This window comes from Castor canadensis, chromosome 4 (assembly GCF_047511655.1).
Source record: "Castor canadensis chromosome 4, mCasCan1.hap1v2, whole genome shotgun sequence".
In the NCBI taxonomy this organism is placed as follows: Eukaryota; Metazoa; Chordata; class Mammalia; order Rodentia; family Castoridae; genus Castor; species Castor canadensis.
Genome location: NC_133389.1, coordinates 88,446,051 through 88,465,233, shown reverse-complemented (window position 1 = coordinate 88,465,233; position 19,183 = coordinate 88,446,051). Strand labels below are relative to the sequence as shown.

The 19,183-nt window shown below is 34.8% G+C and overlaps 1 protein-coding gene across 1 annotated transcript in view; it reads left to right on the top strand.

The window, feature by feature from the left end:
- The window catches only part of Actr3 (actin related protein 3), a 51,434-nt gene that overhangs the window by 19,164 nt on the left and 13,087 nt on the right, over window positions 1-19,183 (top strand). The window contains exons 3-7 of the mRNA XM_074070587.1: window positions 1,703-1,827; window positions 11,406-11,516; window positions 12,698-12,793; window positions 15,292-15,399; window positions 18,127-18,270. Coding sequence (XP_073926688.1) covers window positions 1,703-1,827; window positions 11,406-11,516; window positions 12,698-12,793; window positions 15,292-15,399; window positions 18,127-18,270 — 584 coding nt within the window. The remainder of the gene's footprint in view (window positions 1-1,702; window positions 1,828-11,405; window positions 11,517-12,697; window positions 12,794-15,291; window positions 15,400-18,126; window positions 18,271-19,183) is intronic.

Genomic DNA, 19,183 nt, shown 5'->3' with positions numbered 1-19,183 from the left:
TGGTGGCCTTTGGTTGGTAGCTGCATCACTGCAGTCACATGTCTATAGGCTATCTTCTCGATTTGTGTCTTCATATTGTCTTCCTCCTTTGCAGCCAAATTTTTGTCTCTGTATCCAGATTTCCCCTTTTAATAAGGATATCAATCATATGTATTAGGGGCCATCCTAATAACCTCATTTTAACCCAGAAGACTGTTTCTACAGTTCACATTCTGAGATACTGGGAGTGAGGGGAGTGGTGGATGACAATTTAATCTGTAATGATGCTAGTTATGTAATCTCTTAATTTATAATCTTTTATGAGGTAAAATATTGTGATTATTTTAGTAATTGCCATCTTGGCCAGATTTGGTTTTGCTTATATTCTTAAATGGCTAAGTCTTTGTTTGAAACCCATATAATCTTCATCTCTTAAACAGTACAGTTTCATCAATATCAAATCCATTTTTTATTTCATTTCTGTGCCAAAGCATTCATTCTTAGTTTTTATTATCTGTCTTAGGAGTCCTTGCAGTATGCTGAAAATTCATTTGCCTACTGTAAGAAGGCAAATAAAGGATTTTAGTTTTTGCAGTTCTCACCCATTCAGTTTCATTGCTTCAGGTATAGTGTTCATAGTCAGTGGATAGAGACAGTCATTGCCAGTTTCTTAATGGTGTGTATAGATATTTGACCTGGAAAGCCTGTAGATATGGTTTAAAGTTGTTTTATATATTTTACTTTCCAGGAAATTTATAGTGAGCCATCTGGATGCCTGTGTGTATTACAAATGTATTGCCAGAGAGAATCTGTAACATTTAAATGGAAAAATAGATTGTGGATTTAAATTTTTTTCCCTTTAGTTTTTTTTCCACTTTCAGATGTAATTATTAAATAAAAGTAACAATGAAATGTTAGATCAACATAAGTTCATTCAGATAACTATTTTGAATGAAGAGCTGCTTAACTGGAAGAATTCAGAAATTTAACTTAATTTACAAAGTACAAAACAGGCCAGATGTAGCATATGCCTATAATCCTAGGACTCTGATGGCAAGGGAAGAGGATTGTGAGTATGAGGCTAGCCTGGGCTATATAGTGAGACCCTGTCTGTATTAAAAAAGAAAACAACCAAAGTAGTAAACAGTGGGTTTTACTTCTAAAATTATATGCTGGATTTCTGAAATTATTTATGGGGACTGTTGAGTTTTCTTTATATAGGTGACTAAAGTTTAACAGGTCCCTCTTATATTAAATAATAATGCATTAGACCGTAGTATTGAATAGAGTGGAAATATGAAGAAAGTTTGTTTTTAAAAATTCTCTTTGCTATTTTTCTCCCTTTTATTTGTTAGTGTTCTTCACTTTTAATTTCTGATTGTCCATCAAGCATATGTGAACTTGCTGGGATTATAATTTTATTCAGAATCAAAATCTTACATAGTTTTTAAAAATAATATTACTGAACCTTTCCCACTAGCCAAAAGCTAATACTTTTGGCTTTTGCATTTGAGACCTTGTCTTTGAGTGAGTGGAAGTTGAGATTTCATCATATAATACGAATTTTGTCATAGGTTTCTTATGAATTTTGTACATTAGTTTGACAGTTTAAAATATGCTATGTCATATTTAGTTTTATAACACTTCATAATGAGAGAAGTCTAAGTTAAAAGTTTGTCTCATTTGAAGGAAATGGATTTGAAATGTCTAACTTATTTTAAAGGTATTGCTATTAAGGAGTCAGCAAAAGTAGGTGATCAAGCTCAAAGGAGGGTGATGAAAGGTGTTGATGACCTAGACTTCTTCATTGGTGATGAAGCAATAGAAAAACCTACATATGCAACAAAGGTATGTATCTTTGATTTGTATAAATAAATAACATTTTTATTTTAAAGTTAGTTTGTTTGATGTTTATTCCCTCTGGAATTTCACTTTATTATAGGCCTAATACTCTTTTACTCTTAACCATAGAAATTTCTTCTTCCCTGTGGTTTTAATTCTGCCCTCCTATCCCCCAAGAAAAGTAAAGCTTTAACCTACTTAAGTGAATTTACTTTTCCATACCCATTGGATCTCAACCCTGAATGGGATTGGCTTTCTCTCATCTTCACATAGCCACATCTGCAGATTTGTCAAACCAATACCATTTGTCTTTTTTTTGAAGCTTATGCCATTTGGAAGTATAGCTCTTCTTTTCCTCTTCTCCTTTCCTACCCTTTTCCTTCTGTTTCTTTTCATTGAGGCATAAAAGTATACAGATCTTAATTGTATACTTTGAAGAATTTTTGTGTCTGTAATCGTAACAATTCTAGAGTAAATCTAGCAATTTAGAAGCTTTTCTTGTGCCCATTCCCCAAAAATGTTACATCAGTGTAAGTTCATTCAGATAGTCTTTTCCAAATAGTCAGATAACTAGTCCTTTCCAAAAGTTAAACACTGTTCTGACCATTATCATCTTACTTTTTAACATTGACCTTCCCTGATATGCATATTTCCTCCTTTGTATTTCTTTTCTTCTCCTCTTATTATTTATTCTTTAATGAACTACTACTATGTGTAGAACTTTGCTGTGTGCTGAGGATACAGTGGTAAATTAAAAAAACAAAAATAGCTTCCTTAACTTGAAGGCTATTTATAATGTGGTAGAAAGGGAGACATTAAAGAAATTATTGTAAGTATTATTGGGGTTAGAAAAAAGGAAAGTAGAGGATAAACTGGGCATATGTTATAGCAGTACCTAAGCTATTCTTTTGAGGATTCAGCAGTCCTTGAAGAATAAATCCTTAAGCTGGTCTTGAGAATAAAATAGGAATTAACCAGGTGAGTTATGGAGACAGAATTATTTTAGGCAGAGAGACCAATACACAAGAAGGCTTTAAAGTATGAGAGGCTGAAATAGTGAGTGAGGAGACCAGGAAAGTGTGTTCAAAGTGTTGTTAGGCTATGTTGAAGAGTTTGAACTTTATCCTGTGGGCAACATTAATGGGTTTATTAGATGACTAATTTAGTAAGTTTGCCTGTTTGGACTTGACTTCTGGTTGTACTTCTTTCTTGTTCTGTGGTACTCAGTGAATTAATCTTTCTGACTTTTAGTTTATTCATCTATATAATGGCAGTATTGTTAGTACTTCAAGATTGTTGTGAGCCTTAATGAGATAACGTGTATAAAGAAATTATAGTGCTTGGAAAGGTGAAGAGAAATTGTTTTGGCAAGGCAAGCACGATTCTGGGAAAATGAGATAATTGACTATTGCAATAGCTAAAGCAAGGGATAATTAGTGACTTGGACTACAGTGATGGCAGTGAATATAGAAATGGATATTGTGTATATTCTCATACACACATTAAACTTTTATTGTAAGTAAAAGTCTACAAAAGTAGAGAAGTTTTCCAGAAGTAGAGAAAAGAATGTAATGAACCTCATGTGCCCATCACACAGATTTAGCAGTTATCCACCTATTGTCAGTCTTGTGTTATCTGTCCCTTCTCAGTTATTTTACAGTTAATCACTTACAAATACTCATCTCAGTGTTATCTAATACCTAGTCAGTGTTTATATTTTCCTGATTATTTTTCATATTGATAATCTGTTTCAGTCAAGATTAAAATAAGATCTACTCATTGGATTTAGTTGATAAGTCTCTTAAGTTTTCTTTTTACTGTGACTTCTCCTTGTGTGTGTTTTATCTTTTTTTCCCTTGCTGTCTGTTTATGAAAAAAAAAAAAAAAACCCTAGTTATCTTATAAAATAATCTGTGTTCTGGATTCTGACTATTGATTGCATCTTCGTTGTGTCATTTAACATGACCCACCACTTCTTATTTTGTTTTTTGGTTTTAGAATGAGTATTTAAATCTAGGAATCTGATTAACTGTATATGAAAGTTTTTTTGTTTTGACAAGAATAAAAAGGACATTTAAGGAGTAACAGGGAATGACTAACAAGGTGTTGGTGGTGACTAGATACAGTAAATGATAATTTCTAGCTCTTGTGTGGTCTCCTCATTCCTTATCTTCTGAGATTGGGAGCATTAAAGAAAAAAACCACTTTTGCTGCAGTGGTGTAGGGAGGAGAGGATAGGTTTTAATTTTTAGTGCATTGTGTTTGAGTACCTCTCAGACATCTTGATGTATTGCTAGTCAGGGAAACGTGGATTTTGGAGCTCAGAAAAAAAGTAGTTCTAACGGCAGAGATTTGGAAGGTACTGATTACCTTAGAAGATTACCTAGGGGAGTGAATATATAGGAGGGGCAAGAGCTTGACAAGAACCTGAGCAATGCATTAATTAGGCTTAAGTAGAGAGGGACAGAATAGTAGAGATAAACAGAGTAGGATGCTGCTGAGATAGCAAGTAAGTTAAAGTGCATAAATTGTTTGCTGTCTTTAATGGTAAGAAGGTCATTCATAACCTTAGAATAATTTTAGAAGAGTAGTGGGGCTATATGAAGGTAGGATTGTGAATGGTTGGCAAGGAACAAACATGACAATAAGAGTACTATTCCATGAGGTTTTGTTTGGTTTTGCAGTGCTAAGGTTTGAACCCAGGAAGTGCTGTACCACTGAGCCATATCTCAGCTCAGTATTCAGTGAGGTTTGACTAAGATTGGGAGGGAGAGATAGATGAAAAGACAAGTTGCAGGATTAAAATGGAAGAGATACTTAAATGCTAATATGAAGAGCCATTATAGAAAGAAACTAAAGTAACAAGAAAGATTGGGTATAATCAAGGTCTCTGAGAGAGCTGTAGGGATGAGATCCAGAGTACAGATAATCAAACTCATATAAGGATTATCTCTTATCATCCAAGTGAAAGAGAAGAAAAATAGTAGAGAATTGGTTTTATAGGTGAAATCTGATTGGTGAGAACATTGAATGAAAACTATCATTAAGCAGAGTAAAGATGAACTTGCCAGACAAGGTTAGGTGCTTTTGAGAATAACAATTATAAATTCTTAAGTACTTTTTTTAAGCTTCAGTTTTAAATTTAGCTTTCTGACTTTGTGCTTGAGCCTTTAATACTTTCACAAGGATTTTCTGCTCCTTCATAAGAAAAGTACATTTGATCTTATCCAGACACATTCAGTATACATGGAACCACCATAGGCTCTGCTGACATGTTTCTTCATTTCAGATACCCTTGACAGCTTTAGGTTTCACAGCACAAACTCCTCCAAGTCTGCTTCTGCACATGCTACATGAAGTTCTGGGTGTTTTCTCAACCTTCATAGTAAACAATTCTCTTATCAGGGGTTCAAGACAGCCTTGTTTTTTTAGAGGTTATACTGTAGGAAAACCTATGATGAGAGTCAAATACTGGGCCATTCTGAGTGCCTCTAGATACTGTCCTGGAAGAGCTGAATCTTTAGTCTTACCAATCTAGATATATATGTTTCTGCAGTATAATCAAGCATTTTATGTATAGGCAAGTATAGAGTAGTGTCCTGACCTGCTGAGTTGGGTTTTGGTAGGTAGGATGACAAAAGGAAGTATGACTAGGACTAGTCAAAGTTGATGGGGCCTAAACTCTAAACTGTTAGTGTGTGTTGATAGCTAGGGACTAATAGAACAGAAACTGTGATCAAAAGAGGTACATTAAGATAGTATAGTTTGCTACAATAAAGGAGTTGTGATTAGAGATGGGTATACCTGCATTTTAGGGATTTAAAGATGATGGTGAGGATAAGATATAAACTGGCCAAAGTGCAAAATGGAAAAGAGAAATCATCTAAGATGATGAAGTCAGTGAGCTGAGAGGTCACAGTTTTCTTCAGGGGTTCTGTCTTCAAATACACTTTTATGTTTTCCAAATGCTACAAATAAACCTAATATAATTCTGCTTAATCGTTATTCCTACCTCTGTCCTCAGTAATGTACCTACTGCTTTATTTTCCTCTTACTCTTATTTATTTTTATTTAAAAAAAAAAACTTTTATGGGTTCGACTTCTTGAGTTACACCTAGCCCTTTTTGTTCTGGTTATTTTGGAGAGAGGGTTTTGTTTTTTGCCCAGGCCAGCATTGACTGTTATCCTCCTATTTTATGCTTCCCACCCGTAGCTGGGATAATGGGCCAACCACATCTAGCTTTTTTCTGTTGAGATGGGGTCTCCTGAACACCTTCCCCATCCCAGCCTAGGACCTTGATCCTCCCATCTCACCCTCCCAATTAGCTTGGATGACAGGCACAAGTCACCACACTCAGCTGTTCTTTAGATGGGGTCTCACAAACTTTTTGCCCAAGGTGGCCTTTAATCATGATCCTTCTGTTCTCCACATCCCTAGTAGGTAGGATTACAGGCATGAGCCACCAGCACATAGCAATAGTCTTCTTCCTTCTTGATTTGTCTTTCACAGAATTACTCTGTTGATTGTCTTCCTAACATGGATTCTTCCTTGTTATTTTTTTTTTCCAATTTCACTTGTTTCCTCCCTTGCTTACTAATCCAATATTAGTATTCCTTCAGCACTGTCCTTGGTTTGCTTTGATTCTTTGTTCCTCTCCCCTCCTTTCCTTTTCCTGGCTTGAACCCAGGGCCTTGCTCATGCTAGGCAAACTCTCCTCCACTGACCTATACTTTCAGCCCAACAGTTCTATTCTTTTCTTAAAGACTTTCTAGATAATCTTATCTGGACCTCTAGTTCTAATTCCATATCTTCATTTATTTGTAAACTGCCTTCTCCGTCTTTCGAGTTTTAATATATGCAAAACAAATTTCATTATATATTCTTCACTCGTGTTTACTCCGAGACAAGATGAAATTCAACTTTTGTGTTTTGATTAATGAACTCTCTTCATCAGTTATTACCTGTGCATTGGGAACTATTGACTCAATTCCTAAGGATGTGGAAGCTGTGAAAAAAACTCAGGTCTAGTGGGAGAAGTGTATACAAACAAGTATTGTATTATATATAGAAACTCATTGATACTTCTACTGTTTCCTTCATTCTTACTGACTGAGAAATCTTGAATCTGGCTCAACATCATCCATACTGCAGTTTGGAATCTTGCTTTCTCTTCTTGATTCTCTTAAGATATGTCAGCTTTCCCAGTGCTGTTAAAATATTTCCCAAAAAAGTCAAGCAGTTTTTGCCATTCCCCTGCTTAAAAGTTGCTACTGATACTTCCATTTCTTACAAAAGAAAACTCATAGGTAAGGCATACATGATTTTTGAAGATCTGATTACCTTGGTCTAGGTATCTCTTTACAACACCCCACCTTTTAACAAATATATTTGGCATTGATGCCTTCAGTGGTTTGCTTTTGTGTTTCATGCAATGTTTGTATTTTTTTTCTATTTATGTACATGTTCCTCCCCATTTCACCCGATCCCAGGCAAAATAAATACAAATGTAAATAAAGACAGAAACCAAGAACATTGATTCTTTAAGACTTCCTTAGATATAACTTTTATTTCTTTAAAAACCTACAATGTAATACTTCTTTGTATGTATTTCTTTCGTTAGACTGGGTTTCTTCAGCAAGATGTCCATGACCTTAGGAGTTGTGTCAATAGTTCACAGTTGGTGTATTTAATAATTGTTGAATGAATGAATGAACATTTAAATTAGAAAACTTCAATTAGTCTTAAAAAAATGCATGATATAGTACATTTATTTATTTAATTTTATTTTATTATTCATATGTGCATAAAACGCTTGGGTCATTTCTCCCCCCTTCCCCCACCCCCTCCCTTACTACCCACTCTGCCCCCTCCCTCTCCCCCCACCCCCTCGATACCCAGCAGAAACTGTTTTGCCCTTATCGCTAATTTTGTTGAAGAGAGAGTATAAGCAATAATAGCAAGGAACAAGTGTTTTTGCTGGTTGAGATAAGGATAGCTATACAGGGAGTTGACTCACATTAATTTCCTGTGCGTGGGTGTTACCTTCTAGGTTAATTCTTTTTGATTTAACCTTTTCTCTAGTTCCTGTTCCCCTTTTCCTATTGGCCTCAGTTGCATTTAAGGTATCTGCTTTAGTTTCTCTGCGTTAAGGGCAACAAATGCTAACTAATTTATAGGTGTCTTACCTATCCTCACCCCTCCCTTGTGTGCTCTCACTTTTATCTTGTTTTTTTTTTTCCTCTGAGTCATGCTTATCTTATTCAGAATGAATGAAATGATGAGTATCTAATTCATTTTTTTCTATCCTCTAATTATAGAACTATACCTCTCCTGCTACCCACCTAGGATTTTTTTTTTATTGTTTTATTATTCATATGTGCATACAAGGCTTGGGTCATTTCTCCCCCCTGCCCCCACCCCCTCCCTTACCACCCACTCCACCCCCTCCCTTACCACCCACTCCACCCCCTCTCTCTCTCCCCCAACCCTTCAATACCCAGCAGAAACTATTTTGCCCTTCTCTCTAATTTTGTTCAAGAGAGAGTATGAGCAGTAATAGCAAGGAACAAGTGTTTTTGCTGGTTGAGATAAGGATAGCTATACAGGGAGTTGACTCACATTAATTTCCTGTGCGTGGGTGTTACCTTCTAGGTTAATTCTTTTTGATTTAACCTTTTCTCTAGTTCCTGTTCCCCTTTTCCTGTTGGCCTCAGTTGCTTTTAAGGTATCTGCTTTAGTTTCTCTGCGTTAAGGGCAACAAATGCTAGCTAATTTTTTAGGTGTCTTACCTATCCTCACCCCTCCCTTGTATGCTCTCTCTTTTATCATGTGCTCAAAGTCCAATCCCCTTGTTGTGTTTGCCCTTGATCTAATGTCCACATATGAGGGAGAACATACGATTTTTGGTCCTTTGGGCCAGGCTAACCTCACTCAGAATGATGTTCTCCAATTCCATCCATTTACCAGCGAATGATAACATTTCGTTCTTCTTCATGGCTGTATAAAATTCCATTGTGTATAGATACCACATTTTCTTGATCCATTCGTCAGTGGTGGGGCATCTTGGCTGTTTCCATAACTTGGCTATTGTGAATAGTGCCGCAATAAACATGGGTGTGCAGGTGCCTCTGGAGTAACCTGTGTCACATTCTTTTGGGTATATCCCCAAGAGTGGTATTGCTGGATCAAATATGGTAGATCAATGTTCAGCTTTTTAAGTAGCCTCCAAATTTTTTTCCAGAGTGATTGTACTAGTTTACATTCCTACCAACAGTGTAAGAGGGTTCCTTTTTCCCTGAATCCTCGCCAACACCTGTTGTTGGTGGTATTGCTAATGATGGCTATTCTAACAGGGGTGAGGTGGAATCTTAGCGTGGTTTTAATTTGCATTTCCTTTATTGCTAGAGATGGTGAGCATTTTTTTCATGTGCTTTTTGGCCATTTGAATTTCTTCTTTTGAGAAAGTTCTGTTTAGTTCACTTGCCCATTTCTTTATTGGTTCATTAGTTTTGGGAGAATTTAATTTTTTAGGTTCCCTATATATTCTGGTTATCAGTCCTTTGTCTGTTGTGTAGCTGGCAAATGTTTTCTCCCTCTCTGTGGGTGTTCTCTTCAGTTTAGAGACCATTTCTTTTGATGAACAGAAGCTTTTTAGTTTTATGAGGTCCCATTTACCTATGCTATCTCTTAGTTGCTGTGCTGCTGGGGTTTCGTTGAGAAAGTTCTTACCTATACCTACTAACTCCAGAGTATTTCCTACGCTTTCCTGTATCAACTTTAGAGTTTGTGGTCTGATATTAAGATCCTTGATCCATTTTGAGTTAATCTTGGTATAGGGTGATAAACATGGATCTAGTTTCAGTTTTTTGCAGACCTCTAACCAGTTTTCCCAGCAGTTTTTGTTGAAGAGGCTGCTATTTCTCCATCGTATATTTTTAGCTCCTTTGTCAAAGACAAGTTGGTTATAGTTGTGTGGCTTCATATCTGGGTCCTCTGTTCTGTTCCACTGGTCTTCATGTCTGTTTTTGTGCCAGCACCATGCTGTTTTTATCGTTATTGCTTTGTAATATAGTTTGAAGTCAGGTATCGTGATACCTCCAGCATTGTTCTTTTGACTGAGTATTGCCTTGGCTATTCGTGGCCTCTTGTGTTTCCATATAAATTTCACAGTAGATTTTTTAATCTCTTTAATGAATGTCATTGGAATTTTGATGGGAATTGCATTAAACATGTGGATTACTTTTGGGAGTATAGCCATTTTTACTGTGTTGATTGTACCAATCCATGAGCATGGGAGATCTCTCCACTTTCTATAGTCTTCCTCAATCTCTTTCTTCAGAAGTTTAGTTTTCTTCAGAAGTTTCCTTGTAGAGGTCATTCACATCTTTCGTTAGGTTTACACCTAGGTATTTGATTTTTTTTGAGGCTATTGTAAATGGAAGTGTTTTCATACATTCTTTTTCAGTTTGCTCATTGTTAGTGTGTAGAAATGCTAATGACTTTTATATGTTGATTTTATATCCTGCTACCTTGCTGTAGCTATTGATGATCTCTAGAAGCTTCTGAGTAGAGTTTTTTGGGTCTTTAAGGTATAGGATCATGTCATCTGCAAATAGGGATATTTTGACAGTTTCTTTACCTATTTGTATTCCTTTTACTCCTTCTTCTTGCCTAATTGCTCTGGCTAGGAATTCCAGTACTATGTTGAATAGGAGTGGAGATAGTGGGCATCCTTGTCTGGTTCCTGATTTTAGAGGGAATGGTTTCAGTTTTTCTCCGTTAAGTATAATGCTGGCTGAAGGTTTGTCATATATAGCTTTTATAATGTTGTGGTACTTTCCTTCTATTCCTAGTGTTCTTAGAGCTTTTATCATGAAATGGTGTTGGACCTTATCAGAGGCTTTTTCTGCATCTATTGAGATAATACAAGTCGTTTTTGTCTTTGCTTCTGTTAATGTGGTTTATTACGTTTATTGGTTTTCGTATGTTGAACCACCCCTGTATTCCTGGGATGAAGCCTACTCGGTCATGGTGAGTGATCTTTCTGATGTGTTGTTGAATTTGGTTTGCAATTATTTTGCCTCAGTCTTCCTAGTAACTGGGACAACAGGCATGTGCCACTGCCTCCTGTTATCAAGTGTGTTGTACATATTAGGCATATAATGCATATTTGTTAATTCACTAAAATTAAAAATTAAGGAAATTATAATAAACTATGACTTCCATAGGTTTAATTTTAAATGGACTCAGTTTCCCATTATAAAATTTTGAAAACTCTAAGAACTCTATTATAGTGACTTTCTATTTTTATTTAAATTTTTAACATTTTCAGTGTTCATCTTATGTTTTTCTCTTGAGCCCTTTGAACATACATTATAACTATAATTTCACTTATCTCTATAAATACTTAAATATGCATCTCCTATGAATGGTCTTCAATATTATTTTCATACCTATGTATTTATCCTCTTCTAATATCCACTAATTATCTGATACTCACTGTATTTTATTTTTGTAGTTTTATGTACTTTTTGATACTAATAAAATATAACTTGTGGGGACTTTTGTTTGCTTGCTTTAATAGTGGCCAATCCGCCATGGTATAGTTGAAGATTGGGACTTGATGGAAAGGTTTATGGAGCAAGTGATCTTTAAATATTTAAGGGCAGAACCTGAAGACCATTATTTTCTTTTGGTAAGTCCAAATTATAATTTTATGGTAACTTTTTTAAAATTTTTACTATATATGGTGTAGCTTTTAACCCAGGCTGGCCTGCAACTTGCTATGTAGCCCAGGCTGGCCTTGAACTTAAGATCCTCCTGGCCCAGCCTCCTAAGTTCTAATAGGCCATACCTAGCCTACTGGGAAAAATTTTGAAGAAATGTAAGGAGAACATTTTTTATCACACCTGAATATACCTTATCATGTATTAAATTGTCAATTGTCATGTGTATGAAAGACTTTGTTATATAAAGCTCTGTCATCTTTAAGACCTTCTATAGTAGTAGTATGGCCAAAGTAAATGTTTTTGATGATTAATATGTAATCCTTATGACAGGAGCAGTAGATAATTGTTTTTCCTCACTGTGACAAAATAGTTGAGAAAATAATTTAAGGAGGGGAGACTTTATTTTGACTCAGGGCTTCAGAGGTTTCAGTCCATGGTCATGTGACTCTGTTAACTTCTGGGCCCGTGTGTGGTGTGAAAAAACATCATGGTGGAAAACGTGGTAAGGCAAAGTGGCTCACCTCCTGGCAGACAGAAGGCAGAAAGAGACAAGAGGAAGGTCTAAGTACAATATATACCTTTTAAACACATGCCCCTGGTAATCTTCCTTCAGATAGGCCCTAACATGAGTGGAATGGATTCCATTCATGTATGAATTCATTAGTGTACTAATTTAGTGATGAAGTAGATTCTTCAGGATTCAATCACCTCTCGAAAGCCTGTCAGTTGATCTTTACATTGAAAGCGTAATAGTAATGTTCAGAAAAAAAAAGGTGAAAACTTGTGATACTCCCTTCCTTCCTTCCTTCCTTTCTCCCTTCCTCCCTCCCTCCCGGCCTCCCTCTCTCCTCCCTCCCTCTCTCACTCTCCCTCCCCATATTCTTTCTTAATGTTTAAGCCATTTGAGTATGTGGTACAAGATTTCAGTTTCTTTTTTTATGTGAATAATTATATTACCTGCATGTATGTTTAGATCTGTTTGAATTCTCTGTAATTTTCTTTTGGTATTTGTATCTATCTTTTTACCTGTAAATTTAATGCCTTTAAATACTGCCTTTGGAATAAATTATTTTTTGTTCAGAAATTGCCTGTAAAGTTGTGAAAATGATCTGGTATTGTCTATTTGAAATATTACTCAATTCAACAGACTGAACCTCCACTGAATACTCCGGAAAACAGGGAATATACTGCTGAAATAATGTTTGAGTCATTCAATGTTCCCGGCTTGTATATTGCTGTGCAGGTAAGCAAGTCCTACGTGTTAAGCTTGACTTTTGCATTTTAATCAGGTTTAATTTGCTCCTAGAATATATCATTTTGCTCTTTTTTCTTTAAATGAGGACTTAAGCATAACTTAAAAGCATATCAGTTCTTTAGTGAATTGATAAATATTATAGGAAAGGGAGATATTTAGCCAGAAAAAGGCAGTTGTCAACAAAAGTAAGTTATTGGTCTTTGAATATTTGAAAGGCTTCCATAGGACAGAAATAAGGAAACTGTTTTCTTACTTGAACTCAGGGCCTTGCGCTTGCTAGGCAGGCACTTTGCTGCTTGAGTCGCTCTGTCAGCTGCCTTTTCTTTTGTGTGTTGAGTATTTTCAAGATGGAGTTTCCTAATCTATTTGCCTAGGCTGGGCTTGAACCATGATCCTCCTGATCTCTTCCTCCCAAGTAGTTAGCATTGTAGGCATGAGCCACAGGCACCTGGCAGGAAAGTAATATTTATCCGATACTTATTCTATCTGCAGATGTTTAAAATTCATTTATTTTTGAAACTTTTTTTTTGTCCTTTTATCATAATCTGTTTTCGTAGACTTATCTATAGCTATATTTGACCATCCATTTATTGTGTTCTTCTGTATCTTGCATATCATAAATATCTGAAATATTCATTTTTTCTTTCTGTCTGTACTGGGGTTTGAACTCAGGACCTTGTGCTTGCTAGGCAAGTGTTGTACTACTACTAGCCATGCCCTCTGCCTTGTGTATCTATTTTTTACAAGATGGGGTGCAGGAAAAGGCAGCTTATTCAAAGTTAGGTGGTTGTTATATCAAACTGAGTTTTTATAACTTCTGAGTAGGCAGTACCAGTAAATGATAATTTTGAGGAATTATTTAGCTTGGACAACAAAAACTTTTTAATGTTTAATAAAACCTGTAATTTATGGAGCTTCCTTTAAAACTATTGCTAAAAATATTTAAGTTGATATACCTTATCAGGAGCTTTATGGAAAGGAATTCAATCTTGAACTGGAGGTCCTTTTTTGTTCTTGGAATCTAAGTAAAGCAAGAGGTTAGAGGGAATTCCTCTATTTTTATTTGGGAATCTTTGCTTCTCACCTTCATATTTAAGTCCAATATATTTAACAGAATTTCATTTATATCATGTATGAGCACAATAAGAGTTTTTTCTCATTCTTCTGAAGCCATAATTTGATATTATAATGATTTTTTTTTCCTTAGTGTCTCTGAGTGCCTTTGTTTTTTTTCTGAGACAAGATCTTGCCATGTAACCCAGACGGCATGAAACTTGCTATATGTAGCTTAAACTGGCTTTGAACTTGAAGTCCTCCTGCCTCAGCCTCCTGAGTGCTTGGATTAGAGGTGTGTACCATCACACCCAGCTTCTCGATATTTTAACACATTCATTTGGTCTGTGTTCTGTTTCTTTGATGTTCAGGAGTCAGTAAAACTTCCAAAACATAATGTGCTAATATTATAAACCTATTCTAGTTGGGGATCTTAACTATTTATAAAAGATAGTTCCCAGTTGCAGTAATGAGTAGTTTTGAATTTATCTAAAGAAGGATATCTCACAGTGAAGTCTACATGTTAAATTTTCTTTTTACTAATGTTAGGATGAAAAATTTCATTGCAAGGTTTGTTAGTTTGTGTTGATTATGTGGTCATTGTGTTAAAATGGTTTTTTAAAATAGGAAGGTGGACTAGATATCCTTTGAGGTTCCTTTTAGCTATTACATTGCAAGTAAATAAAGCCTGCTTATCTTCATTTTTAGTTGTTAGTCATATATATTGCTTGAGTCTTGGATTGTAAAAAGTTCGATTTTAAAATGTGAATTGTGAGGGGTTAGGAGTGTGCCCCAAGTGGTAGAGCACCTGTCTAGCAAATGTGAGGCCCTGAATTCAGACCCCAGTACTGCACCCTCTCCCCAAAAGTAGATATTAAAAAAATATACCATGTTAATTTTTTAGAAAAGAATTGTGTAGTATTGTATTGGCTATGCCAAGATTTCTCCTAATTAAGTCATAGTATTCCAAAGTGTTCAATGACCTTTTCAGTTAAACAACTTGTTCATAGTTCTAAATGCATGTTGCATTTGAAAAATTGAATGTGATGTTTTAAAGAATGGTGATTGCTTATTGACTAACTCTGGTAGTTGGGAGTCCTTTTTACTTTTGTGGTTTGTTACAGGCCAGCCCATGTGAATATATTTTAAGTTCTGGCAATTTAGTACTGTAGTATTTCATGTTCTATTCTTTATGTTTTTGGCTTTGGGACAAAAATGCTCCTAAAATCTGTAAAGTTTAAAAATATGCAGAACAAATCTATAAGTTTCTCTTATTAAAATATAAGCAGTTTTGTTGCATAATGCAAAATTAATTTTGTATGTTTTTTCCCCACAGATTCTACATTTAAAATTGAATAAATACTCCATATACTATTTTTTTCTTGTAACTATTTGTTTTTATTTTTTGCCCATCTTATTTCTTTTTGTTCAAGGCTGTTCTTGCCTTAGCTGCATCCTGGACCTCAAGACAAGTAGGGGAACGGACATTGACTGGTACAGTAATAGACAGCGGAGATGGTGTCACTCATGTCATTCCTGTGGTAAGGATATTTAAAAACACTAAGCAGAATTGAAGTAACAAAAGTTAAACTATGTGAATTAATACCACCTTTTTTAAAACTTTTATTATGTCTTGCGGTTTTTTTTTTGTAATTTGGCTCAAAATTATTAAAATTTTAGATAATTTCTTTTGTTGTAGGTTCATGCTTTGATTAGGAAAATTGTAATTTGTATCTGGAATTCTGGAATGGAAATACATTATGACGTTTTTCCTTAAATATGGAATTCTCTTTTCCAGTTAGTTGTATATGTTTTTATGTGGGCGTGGGTGTGTGCCAGTTGATCTCAAAGTGGTGCATAGATTTACTGTACCATGTAACTACCGGAATTTTGCTATAGTGTGTTAACTGTATAGTACATAAACGTCCATGACTTTCATGTCTTTATTTATTTATTTTTTTTGTGGTACTGGAGCTTGAATTCAGGGCCTACACCCTTGAGCTACTACACCAGCCCTATTTTTTGTGAAGGGGTTTTTTTTTTTGGTTTTTTTTTTTTTTCTTCAAGATAGGGTCCCAAACTATTTGCCTGAGTTGGGTTCGAACCATGATCATCCTGATCTCTGCCTCCCAAGTAACTAGGATGACAGGCATGAGCTACTGGCACCTGGCCTGATTGTGTTTTATAGCTTGTATTTAGTAAAGCATATTAAGAAAAATCCATTAGATTTAGGTTATTTGTCAGAATAACATTTTTCCACCAAGGTCTTTATGGTTCCAGTTGTTAATGACAAGTTAGGTTTTTTTTTTTTTAATTTTAATTATGCCTGATGGATTAAAAATGATAAGTAGCTTTCATACTGATACTGATCATTATATGGGGAAGATACACACATATATGTATATATAAACTTTTATCTTTTTAAAGCATTTAAGCAATGAAATCATTTTCAATTTTATTCATATTTTCATTCCTGTTTTTAATTCATTAGGCAAACTGTTGAAGATAACATTCTCAGAATGCCTACCTTTGGATTAGATTTCTAGTCCCACTTTTTCTACCCTCCTGTTTAGTAGTAACTACTATTTCTTTCTCTTCTCTACCCGCCCCCCCCATTTCATTTTATTGCCAAGTAACATTTTACACCATGGATATATCACATTTTGTTTAGCCTTTGGGGTATATTTTAATATCTTGGTTACTAGATTGTGTCCAACACTTGTTCATTTAGTAGTTTTCATAGTTTAATTGTCATCTCTCTTTTTTTTTTCTTAGTAACTAAAGTAATTGTTCCTGTGCTATTCTTCTTGTTGCTCAGCCTCCTAAGTAGATGGGATGACAGGCATGTGCCATTGTACCTAACTCATATTGGGAAAATTTCATTATTTCTTCTGTTCCTCCATATATTAGAGGGCTTCAGCTCTATGCAGTCTAATGTTGTATTCAGTTTTTCCTAATTTTTTTCTATATTATCTTGGATAGTTATTACTATGTCCTGAAATTATTTTTTCATTATCTAGTTTATGGTTATCTTATGTAATGTATTTTTTATTTCATATATTTTTCTCCTTAGAAGTTCTATTTGAGTCTTATGTTTTCCCTTTTTTTCTTTCTCATGCTCATCTCTCCCTTGACTTTCTTGATCATAAAGAGCATATACTAGCTCTTTTACATTGTTTACTAATTATATCATTAGCCTTTCACTCTATTGAAAGGCTATAATTAGCTTTTCAATAGCTATCATTGAAAGTTTGTGTTTTCCCCACTTTCGTGCATACTTTTAATTTGTAAATGTGTACTTTATTTTCACATTGTTACATCTTAGAGTTTTGGAGCCTTAAATATTTCATTTCTTTTTTTTTTCCCTGGGACACAGTTAAGTTACTAGGAATCAGTTTAGTCCTGCCAGGGATTCTTTTCAATAATTGTTAAGCAGATCCAGAATAGACATTGTCTACACTGGTTTTTGTCCCTATGATTACAACAATACTCTGAAGGCTGCTTGATGTGCTATGAATGAGAATATATATTATTGTGGCTAGTGGGAACATGAACTATTTCTAACCATGTGTGAGCTTTGTAGTTTGTTCTTCGGTTCCTTTCTAGAAGTTATTTCTTTGGCCTTGAAGGTTTCCTCACATGAATATACTGACTAGTAGTCAGATAAATGATACACTCCTCTATCAAGCTCGCTCTCTCCCCCTGCCCAACCCCGTCATTCTTCCTATCTATCTTATTTGCTAAGCTTCTGTGTGATACCACTAAATTTATGTATCAGTTCTGTAAAATGTAGTTGGTTTGTCATTGTGGTAGTAGTTGGAATGTCTCAGTCTTGTGAATTGAGTACTCCATTAGGAGAACAGGTACCACTTCGTGGGCTAAAATCAAGTTTTTTTTACAATACAATTTAAATTTTTTCCCCTGAAATTATGAAAGATGTAAAGATAATGTTTATGTGATATAAAGTCTGCTATCTAAGCCATTTCATACTTCTGAAATTTAAATGTTTACTCACTTCAGTCATAGTACATACTACTGTCAATGGGAGAATAAATCTAAGTTGCTAACCATTTTTCTTTATAATTTCTATATAGTATTCTAAATTCTTTGATAAATACAGTATAAGTGCATTTTAGGAATAGAGATGAAGATGATAAAGCAATTTTTGAGAAAACTCACTTGAGAAGTTGATCTTTAATGGTTAATTTTTTAGGTAATAATTTCAAGATGCTGAAAGTAAACTTGACACCTTTTTGCTCTTCACCTAGGCCGAAGGGTATGTGATTGGCAGCTGTATTAAACACATTCCAATCGCAGGACGAGATATAACATATTTTATTCAGCAACTGCTGAGAGACCGAGAAGTAGGAATCCCTCCAGAACAATCCCTGGAAACTGCTAAGGCAGTAAAGGTAAACAGTGGTGATAGAAGTGTAACTTAGTTAAGAATTAAAATCATGTGCATAACAGTAACATGAACAAAAATTCAGAAGCAAAGAACAGAAATTTTTTTGTTCATCATTTGTAAATGGTTGTAATCTTTTTTTTCTTGCACCAATGAAGTTTCAACTCAGAGTCTCCCGCTTGCTAGGAAGGCTCTCCTAGCACTGAGCCACTCTGCCAGCCCTCATTACTCTGAATTATATTTGTTTTCTCTGTTTTTTTTTTTTTTTTTTTGCAAGGACTTGTTGAAGATTATTAACCCTTTGTATAGTCTCATATTTCACATTTGAGAAGACAGACACAAGGATGCTCTAACAAATGGCATAGTTTTGTGATTATATCTTTAATTAAAAGTAATTATTTTATTACAGAATCCTCTTTTGAATAATATTTTTAGTGTTTTTTTTTTAATTTTTGATGGGACTTGGGTTTGAATTCAGGGCTTCACACTAAATTATATTTTTGATGGAAACTTTTTTTTAGGACACATGACCAAATATGGAATAATTTAGCCTTGGAGATAAGAGTAAAATAGAGTAATTTATATTTTCATTCTTTTTTTTTTTTTCTTTGATCACTTACTTAAAATCAGAATCAGTTATGTTCCAGAGAAGATATTAAGGATCTATTAATTTGTGTGGTTGTATCAATTGTTATTTATTTTTTCATTGTGTGTACTTTATGGTTTTTCCTTTCTAGAATACAAGATTCATTACTACTGACATAGAAAACATTGAGTGACTTTAATGAATGGTTTTAGGAAATAACATTAAAATAATAGAGATTGACTCTTTAGTCCTTCACGTCTTAATTCTGTTCACATATGAAGTCAGAAAATATGTATAAATGAGCTGTTTATTTGTACTACACATACTGCAACGA